The sequence below is a fragment of the Simochromis diagramma genome, unplaced genomic scaffold, assembly GCF_900408965.1.
Source record: "Simochromis diagramma unplaced genomic scaffold, fSimDia1.1 OVJJ01000205.1, whole genome shotgun sequence".
Taxonomy (NCBI): Eukaryota; Metazoa; Chordata; class Actinopteri; order Cichliformes; family Cichlidae; genus Simochromis; species Simochromis diagramma.
In genome coordinates this window covers 3,519,633-3,537,414 of record NW_024386782.1, presented here as the reverse complement: position 1 = coordinate 3,537,414, position 17,782 = coordinate 3,519,633, and the positions used below count along the sequence as shown (strand labels likewise).

The 17,782-nt window shown below is 42.2% G+C and overlaps 1 protein-coding gene across 21 annotated transcripts in view; it reads right to left on the bottom strand.

Annotated features, from left to right (window-relative positions):
- Positions 1-17,782, bottom strand: part of LOC120724413 (receptor-type tyrosine-protein phosphatase F) — a 156,633-nt gene that overhangs the window by 54,093 nt on the left and 84,758 nt on the right. For 12 of the 21 annotated variants that reach the window (XM_040016651.1, XM_040016667.1, XM_040016656.1 and 9 more), the window contains exons 5-8: positions 13,411-13,599; positions 8,689-8,799; positions 1,909-2,178; positions 34-615 (exon numbers count right to left, since the gene is read on the bottom strand). In XM_040016651.1, coding sequence (XP_039872585.1) covers positions 34-615; positions 1,909-2,178; positions 8,689-8,799; positions 13,411-13,599 — 1,152 coding nt within the window. Of the gene's footprint in view, positions 1-33; positions 616-1,908; positions 2,179-8,688; positions 8,800-10,981; positions 11,000-13,410; positions 13,600-17,782 lie in introns of all 21 variants that reach the window. The other 9 variants (XM_040016616.1, XM_040016655.1, XM_040016641.1 and 6 more) reach the window with 1 other exon arrangement.

The window sequence follows — 17,782 nt, the reverse complement described above, 5'->3', positions numbered from 1 at the left end:
ACTGAAATCCAGACACAGTGGTTGGTTGCTCACCTCCCTGCTGGGTCTTGACTTGCAGGATGTCAGATGGTGGCCCATCACCAACAGAGGTGAAACCCAGCACTCTGAGGCTATAGGTGATATCGGGAGTCAGTCCTGAGATGGTAGTTAGGCTGCTATCGTCTGTGTTGTGTTTATGCCAGGCGCTGAGTGGCGCTGTCATGTCAGAGCTGTAGTAGACTCTGTAGCCCCTGATTTGCCCATTGGGTTCCTCGGGTGGCTCCCATTGAACTAACATTGTGCTGGCGCTCAACATCCGCGCTTGGACGTGTAGAGGCGGTGAGGAGGGGGCCTGTTCACCTGTGCGTGTCTCCACAAGGTCGCTGGGAGGCCCGTGGCCAATGTTATTAACAGCCATGACACGAAACTCATATTCAGAGTACGGACTAAGCCCGCCGATGCTGTAACGGTTGGTAGCCACACCTTCGACTTCCTGGAAGCCATTGTCGGAGGATTTGGCTCTGTACTGGATCATGTAGTAGGACACAGGTTCTGGGTTTCCAGACTCCCATAAGAGAGTCACACTGGTAGCTGTGGTTTCAGTCACCCTGAGCGAGGTGGGGGGTTTTGGTAAGGCTGAGGAGGGAGAAGCAAAATATTAGCTTTAAAGAACTGAAATGAATTACTTAAAAAAAAAAAAAAACAATTCTTGTTACCTTGTGGGGAAAATACATGGTACAGTGCTACATTAGGTAACTCCTAGAAAATAGCTGTGTTTCGTGGCCTAATTTTTATAACAGCCACCACCAATATTACCCAAAATAAAGGAAATAGACTGAAGTCATTTAGTCCAGCCTGTCCATCTCTCAAAACACAAGCAAACTGTTCTGTGGTGACAAATGCAAACAAAACAAAGGGTCTGCATCATAGCTTCCTTAAAGGAGTTGGCCTGGATTGCCGCGGTCCCTCTAATGACTGTGGCATTTTGTGTATTGACCAGTAGACTGGAAAGTAAATCAATGCAGACAAAAACTGATAAGAAAGGCTGCAACAAGTAAACAACACAGTCACAATGTTGTAAACACAAAGACGGTTGGGGACGCATTCATGTCGACAGATAGATACCGAAAAAGGACAGGAAAAAAGTCTGCTTCGAACTAAAGGAAAGAAGCAAAAGTGAAAATGGCCGACCTTCGGGTTGAACTGTAGACGGATGAAGTGCTTTGACGGGGGTGAGTGATGGAATGAAAAGACACAAAGTGAAGAGGAAGACAACAGAGGGAAACGGAAAGGTGTTTCAGTTGACACAGCAGAGGTTAGAAACATGAAACAGAGATCCAACGTAATGCACCAGGGAGAGAAACTCGCTTTTAAAACTTACTTAATATTTTTTTTACTGTTTGTACACACTCAAAGTAACAAAGTGTGGAGTCTTTGAATACTTATTTGATCATTTTAGACTCAAGCTTAGCATCCCTGTTATTATAACAGTGTGATACTGTCAATTTCATCTCATTACCCCACCCCACTTCTACACAGGGGATGCTAGATATGCTCCAGTGCCTTGGTAAAAGTCTTCATTAAGTGACCTGAATTGATTAGCATTCCTCCTAGACACACAAATATACACAAATAGAGCAACATAAGGACACTTTGGTGAAAGAAAAGTTGTGCATTGTGCAAAGTTGCGCTGCATTTTTACAAAAAATGACCTGAGAATGCAGAGAGAAACATAGATTATTGTATTGGCTTCAGTGCTGCAAAAAACAAGACTAAAAGCCATCAACTTTTATTTCTCAGTATCAACAAAGGGTCCTCGACAAATAAACCTTGGATTGAGCACATTCAGAGGCATGTAGATGTGGCTTATTAAGTGCCATGCAACCTCAGAAATAAACGGGCACTAACTGGTCTGAAAACAGCGCTCACCTTTGACAGTAACCTGAGCAGTGGCTTCAATCATGCCCAGAGAAGAAATGGCCACGCATGTGTAGTTAGTCGATTTGCGAATGTTAGTGACCTCCAGCACATTGCGTCCCAGTGGCATGTCTTCTTCCTTGGTTAACTCCTCGTCAGGCGTGGTCCACTTGACGTAGGGCATCGGCGAGCCCACTGCCACGCACGTCAGGTTGACGCTGCCGCCCGGCATCACTTCCTGATTGGTGGGTGGAATGGAGAATCTGGGTGGGACTCTTCGCACTATGGCGATGGAGAGAAGAAGAAAGCGACAGGAGTCAATAGGTAGGAGATGTAAGGTGAGTATTATTCTTTTTGTTAGTGAGAATGATCGTGCCCTATACAACACCACAAGGCTAAAAGCTAACTGAGAAAAGCTAACAGAATGCAGGGATGATCGCTTTTGTCCAAATGTGCAGGCGAGCACAATGGGAATAATAGGACTGTCACAAAATGCCTCTGGAAATTCAGAAGAAATCTTTGAGGGGGTGTTTTATCCTCTTGCCTACAAAAGGGAATATAATCAAAATAGCCCAGTTTTTGCTGGAGACTGTGTCTGGCCCTCTTTTGTTAGAGTGTCAAGCAGTGGCGAGAGTTGCATCATTGAGAAACCCTGTGGAGATGCTATTGTTTGATTTCTCCTCTCGCTGCCTCTCCGGCTCCTTATGCTCAGCCCGTCTTTCTCTCGCTCTCTCTCGCTCCCTCTCTTTGTGCGGTTCTGATATGCAGATAGGCTGACATTAAAAAGGGGTTCCCATGGAGACAAGAAGGGCCCGTTGACGTCGCTAGGGACAAGGCAAACACCAGTGCAGAGGCTCCATGCAATACTGAAAAGCTAGCCTAGAATAAACAGGCAACCAGGATTTACATATGACTTGTTTTCTATTTAAATGAAGATGCGCGAGAATGCATCCCATATTTAAACATTTTAGATCTTTTTTTGGTAACTTTTGGCAACTACAACAAAGTTTTTCACTTCACATGAATGCCTGACAGCGCTACGTGAACATCCATCAGTGTCAGACCTGTTACATTTATGACATGCAAGAATATCAATATAGTGCGTGCTAAGAGTAAGGAGGGAGAGCTCTGACTTCTTTAACCTTCAATACAGCGAAGGCGAAGCTTGGCCAAATATTTAGCTCACTGCAACGGATGCATTATTACTGTCCCATTACAGCTGGATGTATGTTTTTAAAGACAACAGCATGAAACTATCCCTGCAGAATTCATACTGCATGTTTCCCCCTAATACACTACAATATCGCTGTCTCTCTCTGGAAAAAAAAAAAAAAAGCCCTTGACTGTAATTGCTCTTTTGCACCGGTCTACATGAAAATGGATTTTCAAATATGAGTCTCCCTCCACCTCCTCCACCCCCACCCCTTCCTCCCCGATCTAATTTGAACCGGAACGTCGTTACAGCCATGCTTGTTATTCCCCTCATTATGTGGCGAAATGGAAAAACACAAAAGCACCTTTTGAGATTCCAGTCAGGAAAAAGGCTTGTTCTCTGGACTGCACTATAATAAGGGGGACCTGGTTCATATTCATCTGAATTTTCCCATAATAATTGAGGTGCTGTATTTAGACCTTCTGCTGTTTTAATCAACAGAATCGTCTGGGGCTAAACTACTTTGCTCAATACCACAAAAATATTAATATTCCTGGTCTGAGGCACAAAAAGAAAAGAAATCACGGATGTGTTTTCCTGATAACACCGGGAAGACTAAAGAGGTCATTTAAGCTTCGGCACAATATACAATCAAATATTAGATGACAGTTTAATATTCGTAAAGTTAGCGAAGGATATCGGACAACTTTACAGAGTTAATACATTTTTGGAGGAGGAAGAAATTAGCTTAAAAACTTCCACAAATGAGTACATCTGATATCAGGGGGATATTGGGAATATGACTGATGACATGCAGAGACTGGACAGGCAGAGTGTTGCCAGGGTGGGAACTGGATGGGTACGACATTCTCAAGCAAAGCAAGCACGGGAGCTGAGGAAAGATATGGAATAGGATAGCGAGTCTGAGTATCCTGGAGGGAAGAGGATAAAGGAGGAACTTTGCACCATTTTCTCACGTTAATGACCGAAGATCTGATTTCCAACATCGCTAATTTGCAACACCTTTGAGAAAGAAGTGTCAGCATCCCGTTCATGCTGGTGGCCACCTGTGTCTTCCCACACAACTGCAACGCCCTCGAAGTGCAGCAATTTTTTTCTTCATATGCTTATGAAAAAGAGAAACCTGAGAGGAGCATGCCTAATGTAAAACCATTAAGCTCAAAGTATCTGTTATTCTTTCATCACTCCATAGACTAAACAGTGCTAAGAGCAGTCTGTCAATGGGGTCTGCGTATATTGAACACTTAATGTTGTGAATAATTCATGGCGTGCGGTTAAGTTTGGAGAGGTGCTGTGGAACAAAATGACTAGAGGGCAGGTAATTGTTATCGATTCCCCCGAAGCCTCTCTCCTGTTGAGAGCGGTTTTGGAGAGATGGGCTCCGGGACTCTATCAAAACCACAAAATAAGCGCAGTCTCCACTCCTGCCTGCCTGCTTGCTGGATACCTATAAATTTAACTGCCTTGACAAAGTGCCCAAGGATAGCAGAACCTGTTCAGTCAATCAATATCTGGCACACAATGGCACAGATTCAGCAGGCTCTCTGGGCTTCCTGGCAGCAGCACTGGGCTACCATGATGGCTGATCATCCCCCCTGTCAGCACACAGCCAGCTCATTCTTATATATCCTACAGGTCAGCTCTTTGCACATCAGCGTTTTGCAAATATTGCACGAGGAGAGACCATTTCCAAAATATTACCTGGGTTGTGGACAAAGCGAATATAATCATTCATTGATTTTTACGATTTTTTTCAGCCTGTAAACATGGGACCGAAAGTCATAGTTATAGTTATAGATATATATAACACGTTAAGCATATAGGGCTTTCGGCAAGAGTAAACATACTGTATTTCTTGCAGTTACACATCATTACCTTTTTCCAAACACATGTGTTCTGGGGAAATGTCTCATTACGCTAACATGTGTCTGTCAAATCTGTCAGTCTCTGGGTGGAGGATGCCCATGGTAGTAAAACAGACATAATCCCCTGAGAATGGCTTTGTCAGTTCTGATACCCATGTCCCTCAGTGGGAGAGCAGTGGGGTTTCTGCCTAAATACCTGACAAATCCGGTTGCCACCTGAATACCGGAGTAATCCATCACACACCACTCATGGGCCTACAGAGGCGGATGGAAAGGCTGAGGGTTAAAGCAGCTATAGCTTTTAGTGGAAGCATTGGACAGGGACAATATGGGTGTGGAGGGGAGAGTGAATAGCAACGTAACACAACACAACAGACATTTAATAATGAGTTAAGCTAGCTGCTCAGGACTCCTTTGTATGTTTTGGCAAGACTAATCGAAACAAGGTTTTGGGGAGCGGCAAGGGAAGGCATGCAAGAACTATACACAGATACATGCAAACAACTCGACAACACACATTTGGAGTTCAGGGGATTAGGGGGAGCTATTTTTAAATGAGGTTTTTTTTGAGTGTATTCACAGAGGGGTTGGGGTTGACCTCACCTAAAGCCTGCTTCAAACTAAAGGGAAGGGACAAAAGTGAAAATGACCAACCTTCACGCTGATCTGTATGCGGATGAAGTGATTTGATGAAGGTGAGCGATGGAATGAAAAGACACAAAGTGAAGAGGAAGACAACAGAGTGAAACAGGCCAGTGTTTCAGTTGACACGGCGGAGGTTAGGCACATGAAACAGAGATCCAACATAAAGCACCAGGGAGAGAAACTCGCTTTTAAAACTCACTAAATGTTTTTTCTACTGTGTAGAGACCTATTTGACTATTTTAGACTCTAGTTTAACATCCCAGTCATCATAACAGTGTGATATTGTTAAATTTATCTCATTATCCACCCCTCCTTTACATAAGGGATGCTAAATATGCTCCAGTGCCTTCGTAAAAGTCTTCATAAAGTGACCTGAATTAATTAGTTTGCAAGTTTCCCTCCTTGACACACAAAAATACACATACATAGAGCAGCATGAAGATACTTTGGTGAAAGAAAAGACCTGCTGCAGCACTTTATCCTCTGTGACATATTGATATGTCACATGGATATATGAAGGAGTGCCAGCAGACAGAAGCTGACATCCCTCCTCCGTTGTGGGATAAGCGCTTGACAAATGAGCGCTCATGCACAATCACAGCACGCTCTGGATTCTGCCCACGTTGATGGAGTCCTCCTTGGGAGGAGGGTCACAAAAAAAAATAAAAATAGGGAGCACACGCACTCGCACACCTCCAACCACGCACGCAGTCCTAATGGATGAGAAGTGAAAGGACATAAATAGATATGCAGACATGAAGGGGAAAAACAATCCAGGAGCAGACCTCATCCACAAAACCACCTTCTCCTTCAGTCTCACAGTCCCCACCCACACACAAATATGAGGGCATCACTCTCTGTTGGCTGTAAAATGTCAAGACAAGGGTGGTGACGGCAGCATGTTGTGTACCTGCAGACAGGAATCGGGTGGCGGCGACGATGAGTGGAAAAAGCACAAACACATTTGTAGACAAACCCACAACAAGCACATTTAATGCGAGTCTGATAGCAGAGAGTGTGCGCTTGTGGGAGGGTGTTGGAAGGGTGTTGATAGAGAATAATAGCATTCTTCCTCTTACAGTAGTCCTTTTATATTTCACGTCCGAGCAGCACTAACTTTATTGGCATTTCAAGATTACAAATGATCTCGCGACGCACGGCAGATAAAATTTTGAGAAGGAGCTAAATTTGATCAAGTGACAGATTCCTATTTTCTAATTAACTTACTGAAAAGTCAGAGTGAACACATATCTCAGCACTTAATTTCCATTTATTTACTCATACTAGTGAAGGCTGAGAATAACAGTTTTATAGCTTTGTAAAGCGTTTGGCTGACAGCAAACCTCAAAACAGCCAAAATCTCCCCTCATCTCTGAGAATTATATAAACTAGAACAACAGGAAAGGAGGAGAGGCAGGTCAAAGTGCACTCGTCTGAAGTCCCATATGTTTTAAACTCAATCTAGCAGCCCGGTGATAGCATAGCCCCAGGTCTCATCTCCTCGCTCTTGCAGCGGTAACAAAGATGGTGAAAACATGGCTTGAGCCTTTGTTCTCTATCCCAGACGAGCACACTTTTAAAAGGTTACGGTTGGTTTGATTTCTATCTCTCCACTGGTGTGGTGAGGCTGGCGGAAAAAGTTGGTGTTAAGGCCAAAGGGTTGACAGCTACCTGGGTGGTGTTACAGAGTAGCTGGGCCTGGGGGTCTTGCTGGCGCCACAGCACACAACTACTGTAATTACCTCTGAGGGGGGAAAAAAGGCAGCGTCTGCACCTGTGACAGACAAGTCCTGATTAATAGACAAGACTTACATCCCTTCCTCGCCTTTGCCGTTTGGCTGACTACCTCTCCCTGTCAAGCTTTAAGATCTAAACCTTGTGTTCAGTGTTCAGTCTGTAAATTTGATTCCTCTCTTATCCTTGAGGAGAATTTTACCGATTCCTCTGATCCAGCAGGATGTTTCTGCTGCTGCAAAAACCGTTATCTTGGAAAAATCGGTGCTAAATATTAGTAGAGTATATCTGAGTGACAATGAAATTTGTTTAAAAGTTCATTTCCACTCCCCAAACTGGTTTGATTATGTTTTTTTTGGATTAGATGGAAAACAGTGAACACTTATTCACTTATTTTATCCCAGTGGATAAAAGGGAGACAGTGGAATCACTCATCCGTAAATGAGCCTCTATGATACACTACTGTGTGCTTTTAACAAAATTATGAAATGAGAGCCAAGCGTGTCTTTTTCTTACCATAACACTTTCACTCCCTCCCTCCCTCCTCCACCAGCTTTTCTGTTCCATGTACATCAGACATGGTGGTGATATCTGCAGGGGCTGACCCGCACTACTCTCTCCCCTATACCAGCTTTTTCCAGTATGGGTGCAACGCTGCCCTCGCCTTGCATTAGTCTGCTCACAGAGACACCGCAACAAAAACAAACCCTGAAACTCCAGACTCATCCATGCCTTTAAGAGCTCTGGGTTATGCGGGGGGGAATAATGGAGCCTTTCGATACAGTCAAAATAAAAAAGAAAGGAGGCCTGGCATCAGTGCCAGCAGAGGAAATGGCTTCAATGCAGCTGTTTTCACAGAGGCTGCACCTGGTGGAGTTTGCAGCCAAACAGGAGGTTGAGGTTAGTGCAGCTCATTGGTAAGGAAGGAATGGCATGGCGAGGATAATGCTGAGAGAATTGCTTAAAGGAGATACACAGGCAGAGAGAGTGGGCATAAATGTGGTAAATGAGAATTACACAACAGTTAAAGGTACTGGAAGCGTTTTTGCTCAACTTGGCTGATTGGAAGTCTCCTCCTGCTGAAGGTCAACTGAGCTAAGCTGGAAATTGCTCAATTCATTAATAAGAATTTAACAATCAATAATGAGATGTAATTTGTCCCATTTTGTCAGAGGCAACCAAGGTTGGATGAGAGGAAGGAAGCTGTCAATAAAACACACTCTGCACATTCCCACACAGCAGGGCTTAAATCATATCGTGGCTCGACGAGGCATTTAAGCCGAGGCACTTTAAAGGCTTGCGTGGTTTCTTGAGATAACGGAATCATTTTAATGATTGATTAACTCCACGATTGAGAGAGACATTTGACTTTACCTCGCACGTAGAGATTGGCAGGAGCAGAGTAACGGGTCCCGGCACTGTTCATGGCGACACATTCATATTTCCCCTGGTCCGACTCCTCGCTGTTCTCAATTTGCAGGGCTCCTGCATAGAGGATTAGCAAATTTAGCTGTCTTGACAGTTGTGGAATAGGACACATTACTTGGCATGAAACCACAGCAGATATCTGTACAGTGACTTGCTAGAAACTCTGCAGACGACTAGTTTAAGCCAGTTCATGCTCAGACACGGACACAGATCAGTCAAGAAAATACTTACGGCAACACAAGTACAGAGCAGATCTGGCAAGTTTATGACAAAAGATGCTCTTTCTCTTCGTTGTGTTAAAAACAGGGCTCTGGGTCAATATTCATTTGAATAACATGTCAAAAGCATCACGGTCTAATTAGGTTTTCTGCTTTGGGAAATAACTGACAAACCAAAGAGATTACATGATAAAGGATTATTCTCAGCCAAGTTATGCCAAATGGACTCAACATGTACATGCACAGTCACGCTGCTGTTAGGACATTATATAAACAATGTAACTTTAATTTTAAGTTGAATGTAAATAATGACATTCTGTCAAAATACATAAATAAGCATATTTCTCCAGAAAGAAGGCTTCTTTTCGTCACTCATTGTTGAGTACACATTAAGCAGTGACCTCATTACTGACCATGTCCCACTGAAAGGAGAAGCTTCAGCTGCCAGATGGCTTAGATTAGTATTCATAATCCTGAGTAGCTCTATTTATCAAAGAGAAGACTAACATCTTGTTCCTAACAAAGCATAAAATCCCAGGAGACCGGTCTTACTTAGGTCCTTCTGACACTCCGTGCCGGAGCTCTTATCTAAGAAGTTGAGAAAGAGCAACAGCACACTTACCTGACCCACCTGATTTCAAATACACTACAAACAAAGCTAATTCTCTCACAGGTATACAGTGAGTGATAAAACGTATCACATCTCCAAGCAGCATGGCAGTAGGACGAACGGCGGCCAACCACCATGCAGTTTGAAAGTGACAAAGATACTCAGCATAAGATGACGTCAGGATACATTTTTCACATCATGCAGTATGAGATGAATGTAGCAAACAGGTTCACCACCAACCATGGAGGACTCGACTCCAGACAAGACCCCAAAAGCAAAAGAAAAAAAGAAAAAAAACTGGAGTGGGACAGGGACATGTGACAATATCACCTCAGATCTCATGACAACACATCCCTCCAAGGTGTTTACTCTTCTTGCTGAGCTCATCGCTGTCTGATTCAGCACTGACATGTACCTGCATACTAATGCAGATGTCACAAATCTGTCAATCTGCCTGTTCTACCATGGGAGAAAACAGTCTGAGTACTACCGAAATGTAGAAGGTTACTGCTATCACAGTTGTCAAACTGCAACACTAAACCCCATTCAATAACTTCCAAGCGCTAGAACACTTGTGGATTTCCTACAAGGTCATGTCACTGTTTTATAGGGTACAAACTAAGGGGCAGCGTGGCTGTCATAACATAACACCAGCTCCTAAATAGTTAAACATCTAATTGAATATGGGTTTTATCAGGACAAACAGACACACAGAGACTCTAAAACGTATTCAGCTTGCCCCACAATATCCACTATTGCTGTTCTTAAAGGGAAAATCATGCTTTCAGTTGGAAGAGTTCCATAAAAAGGCGTTCAAACTTCCACCTTAATAATCTCAAGCAGGTATTTCGCGCCTATGCTAGTGTGTGCATGTGTGTGTGTGTGTGTGTGTGTGGGGAGGGGGGGGGGGGGGGGGGGTGCATAGGCTGTATGTAAATGCAGCCATTTCACTTCACATTGAGTCTGCACTGAAGCGACAGGTAAATCCTCTTGTGGTGATGGTGGCCTTTAGTTGAAAATGCGACTCCTCACCCTTTTTTTGCTGAAAAGCCATGAGAGAGGCAGAAGCCGAGAGACGTTTGTTTCTCTGAAATAATGTTTGTGTGCGCTTCCTCACGTGTTGTTCATTCTTTACAGTATGGGAAGGGCCTTCAAAAGGCTCATTTACAAGATAACACATTGGACTTCATTTCTATTCTCATGGCATCCGGGTTGGTGATCATTTGTTTGTCAAGGAGCAGACAACAGACAGAACATTTTGGGAAGAGATGAGGGCAGAAGTGGGTGGGCAACAACAGCACTGATGAAGTCGGTGATGTCGGTGGCGTAGGGGAGAAAACAGAGATCTGATGTGGGCGTGAGGGAATGGCGTGGATGTGAAATTTTCCAACACACTTTCCATCATTCTTACCTCTAATTGGTGTACCACCTAGGTGGGAGTAATTTCGATGCAAACAAGGTTGAGAGATTAGTTAGTAATCCACTTACAACAGTGGCAGAAAAAAAAACATGGCTTCTGACAGGCCACATATAAAAAGATAAAACAACCTGATAAAGAGTAGAAGCCACTTAAAAGTAATGCTGTAATGCTTAATGCTGTGAGGCAAGGGTAAATTTTGGACTGGCCACTGTAAGAAAAAAACTGCGGTTTTTCAGAAGGATCCCTTCTCTTAAGCAAATATTTTGAAATGCTCCTACAAAAGCTACAACCACATTTACCCTTGCTTTACAGCAGGATTATAAAATGATGAATTTGAAGGTGATATATTAATTAAGCTTTCAGATTTAAGATGGCTCCCACTCTGCAGACAGCAGTTAGTAAAAAATGGGCAAGAGCAATTAATGAAAGTCATAGACAGTAAACAGAATGGCAGACAGCAAGAAGTATCGAGATCAGAGGTATTAAACTGAAAGGAAGTTAGTATCTCTATAGAGTGAATGAATTGGATGGTGTGAAAGAGATAAAGAATAAATGTGGCTGCGCGCTCAATAAAAAATAAAAAAAATCGAGCTTGTGTGATGCAATAGAAGTGGGTCTTTCTTTTCTGTTAAAGTGTGAAAGCAAATTAATGCACTTTTTTCCCTGCTATTGCAAAATTGGCCTCATTTCAGGTCACAGGCAGTAATGTAAATCCTGATAGAGCAGCAGATGTCAAGAACAGGCTAGCGAATAAAAAGGATTGTTAGTCCGAGGGCATTACACATCAGCACATTTTCAGGCACTTTCAATATACGCGAGGAAGAAAACTAATTAAAAAGTTTGCTCTTACAAGTAGATTTTTTTTTAAAAAAGGTTTGTGCACAATTTAAACGTTGCACTAAAATGTTATCAAACAATTAAGGAGTTTTGTTAGTATCTAATTTGTAGGCATTCGTATTTAATTTGGGTTATTTTGATGCAGCGCGGCCAAGAGCCAGCGTGGGTAAGTGAACATGCACGAGTGCCCCGGCTTCTGCTGTGCAGCTCTAATGCCAGTCTTTTTCTGGAGTAGCTCTCATATTTAATCCCTGAGTCTCAGACCTACAGCCAGGCCTCATGGCTCATAACCTGCTTTTAGACATGCGCTCCCTTTCTATTAATGCAGTGGTTTATGAACATATAGGCTTCTATATGAATGGATGTCCTGTCCTGGTGCAGTGTGTAAGTCTGACTTGCATGTGGGAGATTACAGCCTGCACTTGAGGGGCAGGGACATCTCTCTCATGTTACTGTGCTAACTAAATCTCCAAAAGTGTAATTATACTTAAGTAGGCTCTATGTTGACTAAGTAACAAGTCTTATGTACGTGTGGAAAATACTGGGGCTCTTTTGTTGTTCTTGTGAGGAGGGGCATACTATATGTCTGGATGACAGACAGATACTTTTAGTCGAGAGGTGATTGTACAGGTCACCTGGTTGGACGCAACCTATCTCGGTTCGACTCAGACTGCAATCACTCTCAAACAGGCTGGAGAGGATTTGCAATTAATCACCATCTAATCTATAAATGCAGGCAGATTGCCAACATGCTGCAATCAGTCATAGTCAGTCTGCACTGATGAGTGCAACTCGTCTGTTCCATCAAATAATGAAACTTCAAACTGAGCTAAGTTTTACAGCAAAAAGCATGTCTTACTTTGTGATGTGTGTGCAATAGCTGCCAGTAAAAGTGTTTATTTATTTATTAAAAAGGTAGAGAGATTGTGAGTTGATTGCACAGTGATTCTGGTCTAAAACTACTGTTTTTCCTGGTTTAAATGTAGCCCTAATGAAGGCATCTAGTATGGAGATTGGTGCAAAACCTTTGCCATCTGGCCCAGGCCAGGGAATGTGTCTTCAGTGATTAACAGAGCAACTACAGTGAGTGAAGAGCATTCACAAAGTCAAATCCTAGAAAATGCACCACTGGTTGGCCGTACTGTGACCCAGCTGCATGTTTAACAAAAAATTAAGGAATGTTTAATGTGATGAAAATAATTTTTCTGTATTTTAAAAGGTTACAGGAGCATTCATCGCTGTCGAGCATCCCAGATTAGGACGAGAACACCATTCCAACTCCTGAGGTACTTTCAAAGTGACTGCTGTGCTGTTGTGAGGAATAAAATTCTGTAAGAACTCAGCCAAGTAATCAAGGTGACAATGACAAGTTCAATAACACTTTCATGTCCTTTGTGATGAAAGTGAATACATGAAATCATATCAGAACAAAGGCTGTTTGGGTTTTTGTTTGCATTTTTCAGAATCTCCTCATGTCTAACATGATTTATGTGTGTTGGTATGCAGAGCTGCCATTGCAACATTATCGGTATGCCATAAAGTTAAACTTTAAAGGTAATAAATCAGATCAAATAAAACCGTACCTGAGCGAAGTTGTTTGATGCGCCCGTTACTGCTGCTGATATCCACAGGAAGCATGTCCTTGAACCATGAGATCTCTGGGTCTGGGTTTCCACTGGCAGCACACAACATTGTGGCAGTTCTGGTCTTTTCGACCACCTTTAGCTGGGGGCCCATATCGATGGTGGGAAAGCCATGAGGAACCTGGTTCTCTGAAAATGAGCAAAAAGGCAGATTTTAATTTTAGACGCTAGACAGAGAAAAAGATGTTGAGAAAAATATTCGGAGAAAATATATTTCTAGCTGTTGCAAGAGGAGTTGAGTGCAACAAAGCTGTTGAGCTGGCAAGGCCAGAGAAGAGGTTGAAATAGAGCAAATAAATTTCGGGTGCTGTAGGCCTCAGAGTAATCAGACCACACGCACACAAAAAAAAAACATTGTGCAAGAGCAGGCGATACTACTGGGTAACACTAGATCTGGTACTGATTTGGATTAGGTTGGAAATAAGAATGCTGTTTGCGACTGATTATCATGGCGACTTATTACCAAAACAAGGAGTCTGAGGTTTAGACAGAAGGAAGATAGCTGCAATCTGCCTCTGGGTACCCATGCATAGATGAGCTGCCTTAGGCTTTGCAAACTAAACAAACCCATTTGAATAATCCAACTCATCATAATGGATGTAAGAGCATGACAACAAGAAAAATATAATCCCTAAACCAAAATTTGGGATCCACAAAAAAAGGGTTTTTTCCCCCAGTGTATAGCGTCAGTCTTGACACATGGGATTCAAACTGTCACAAAGCATACAGTCCCTACCATCCTGCTCCGTTTATGCCTATTAGAGTAGCGAGGGGGTGGGGGATGGAACCTATCTGTGCTACCATAGGCCGAGAGGCGGTGTACACCCTGGACAGGTCACCAATCAGATGCAGGGCTAACACATAGACAACTTTTCACACTCACATTCACACCTCTCTAACACTGCTAATTAAAACTTGCAGTATGCATATGTGGCATTCTAGTCATGTGAGTCAATAGCCATTTTTTCCCCTAGCAACCACTTGTTCGCCATCGCAGTCTTTAATAAAAAATGTGTTCTAGCTCAGATGCTTTCAACCTCATAATAAATCCAAATTTAACCTCAGGACAGCAACAGTCAAGAAGAAATATGATAGCCCTTGAGAGATCTTATTATCAGCTTGCACTTGAACCGGTAATTTAGTTTATCTGTCTCCCCATATGTAAATGTGTCGTGGGGCCATAGTGTTGAGTTGAAGTAAGTGCTAATGATTGTAACTTACCTTTGGTTCACCATGAAAAGATTTTAAACTGCAGGCTGTGGAACAATAAGCAAAAAGGCTGCTTTATGGGGAAAAAAAATAATACGAGAAGCTGGGAAATATATTGTCTGGACAGGAACCTCGGCTCATGTACTCATTCTCTCTGCAATTATCTGTGCACATGGTCATTCCAGCTCACCTCGGGTTAGAGGCAGGTGAACCCTCTGCACAAGGTCGTGCTGACTGAATATTTTACACCTGTGGATTTTTTTGTTGTTGTTTTATTTTAAAGAATGACAGAAAATCTCAAGGCTGTCCATCATTCTAACAGATCAGAACACAGACAGTGGCTTGACTGTAACATTGAATAATTCACTTGTAACACTACACACAGTGCTGGCAGCGTTGGCGGCTTGTCTCTTTTATAAAATTACAATAAACACGCACTGCAGAAACCTCCATGAAGATTTCTTGGCAGCTCCTTCTGCATGAGGTTTACCTCCTTGTGCAGAAGAAGCTGTAAAGTCAATGAAGTCCCACATTCAGAGACTTCTGACTGTAAAACTGACTTAAATGACTCGGGAAATTTCAGGAGGAGGGTTAATCCACTCATCTGTTTCTCGCGATGGTGATACTTTTTTGTGTATTAGTAATTGTGACTGAGTTATTCTTAACAACATGATGCCATTAAATATCTCTCATGATCACTAATCCAGGGTGACCCAGCCTTGGATAAGTGGAAGAAAATGGATAGATGGATAAAAATCACATTATTGTGGATTTGTCTATGACCCTGTAACTCAAAAAGACAGGAAATGAGAACGTTTTAATGGAAAAAACAGAATGATCTGCTACAAAATCATTAGATCCAGGGTGTCTGGGATAAACATATTTAATCCTTAACCACTGGAATAGTCACATATATAAGACTGTGACAGTAAATATATACACGCATCAATAAAAAAGCCTGACTTCTTTCCAAACTTGTGATTAATGGATCATTATAGAAAAACACATTTTATTTAGATCCTCTAAGGACTATGTATCACTGATCAAATGCAAGGATTTGTATGAGAAATGATGCCACAAACAAAATAAAAGCCATTTTTAATACATAGAACCCGTGAAACCCCATTAAGTAGGCTGCATAAGCCCCTACTTGCCTCGTCTGAGTCAAAAATCCATATGTAAACCTATATGACGAGCATTAACACGACCACAGGTTTTTTTAAATCTATTCCCGAGCAGAGCAGTTGTTCCTTCTTTCACCCTTGTTTTTGGCCTGTAGCCCAAATTGTCTCATATTCAGATGTAGCTGACAGATCTCTGCAAGGCCTCTTATCGTTGTGGCAAGGCTTACTTCCTGTCTAACGATTTAGAATCAGTTTTCAGACATCCCAACGGAAACCTCTACAAAAGAGGATACCTCTATGAAACACACAAATACAGCACAATGAAATACCGCTGCACCGTTTGTCACTGTATGAATAATGGTAAGAGTATTGTTGTGCCCCGTGTTCCTTTGTGGTTTGTTCTCACTAACCTTCAAAGAGAAAGAAAAGGAGCCAAAGACAGGAAGTGAAACCGAAAAATGCCTGGTAGAAAAAAAACCCTACATAATGTTGAAGCTGCAGTAATTTTTGATATAAGTAAGGAATCCATTCAGTAGAGTTAAAAGTTGATAACTAACCCCAACCCCCATTACTCAGAGAAAACCACTAATTAAGTTAAATGTGCAGGACTCTGAACTCCTGTCTGACCTTAGAATACGTTCATAATGGATCATCTGAGAGGAAATCCCTTTGTGCCTGCTCCCCTGGGTGCACTCACTAGCCAGTAGGTGTGGGTTGTGGTGGTTGTGTTCAGGACAGCAGGTTGTACTTAAGGACTACATTAGAGGCAATGCTTGGGCAGTGATGGAGCAACACTTTTCCACAATGAATTTTCTCAAAAGTCTGGACCCTCGTAAAAACATTTCATAGATTTAATGGAATTGAATAACACCGTCGGTTGGTTGCTAACGATTAATCATTACACACAATCACACAAGGAATACGCCCAAAAAATAAAATAAAAAACAGAAGAAAAAAAAAAAAAAATCAATATGCGGCCTGTCCATCATCCACCCCTGATTTCCAGTGTTCATGAATCATGCAGTGCCAGCTGTTTGTGCATGTAGCACATGCTCAGACCCCCTGGTGTCACTCAGCCTCAGCCAGAAAATTGTGGCTTCTCTCTACACATTGAAAACCAACCGATTCCCTGAGACATGACACTGCAGTTACATTTAAAGATTCTTAGAAAATTATATTAAATTTGATGCATTTCTTTGACATATTTCTTAAAAAAAACATTCATACAGCCACATTAAAGTGGCTGCCTTACTTGGAGGAAATTTATCTCTGTTATTATACACACATAACTACAGAACTATGCCTTTCACATGAGAAACTGGCATAATAAATGACAGTGCCCACCCACCCAACTCTGTGGAATTGCTGCCTATAGAATATTTATGATTAACACTATTGGCAAACGTTACTGGACTGTGAAAAATAAACACCATTGGCAAAACTGGTCGAAAGATCCCAAAGGAGTTCTTACATGATTCAGCGACTCTGTCGTTTCAGGAAGCACAAACAGGGAATAATTTTAAAAGCTTCTGCAAAGCCTAAAGATTAATGTGTCTCTGATTTATGCTTAATGTTTGCATTGCAAGGGAAAGTGTACTGATGTGGAAATTTCTACATGGTAAACTATTAAATGCTACACTGTTCAGAGTGCACATATAGAATTATGCTTTAAATATGAAGCACCGCTCCGCTTTTGTGTTGCTTCCGTAATGTGTCCTAAATGGGAGCGGGAAATATCCCAGGTTAGTTAGAAGACAGTAACACGGCTCTTCTTAATGACCAACCAAAGCAGGTTTTGCTTGCTACATAAATTGTGCTCATAGGAGCACGAAGGACAACTGAATGGTTTTAAAAGCAACATCAATAAAGGTGATGCAAAATTCTAAGCCACATGTGCAACGTTTTCCTAAGAAAGGAGGCGAAACATCTGATCTCTTTTGAGAAATTTAAACTGCATGTCCCATATGTTATTGGACTAT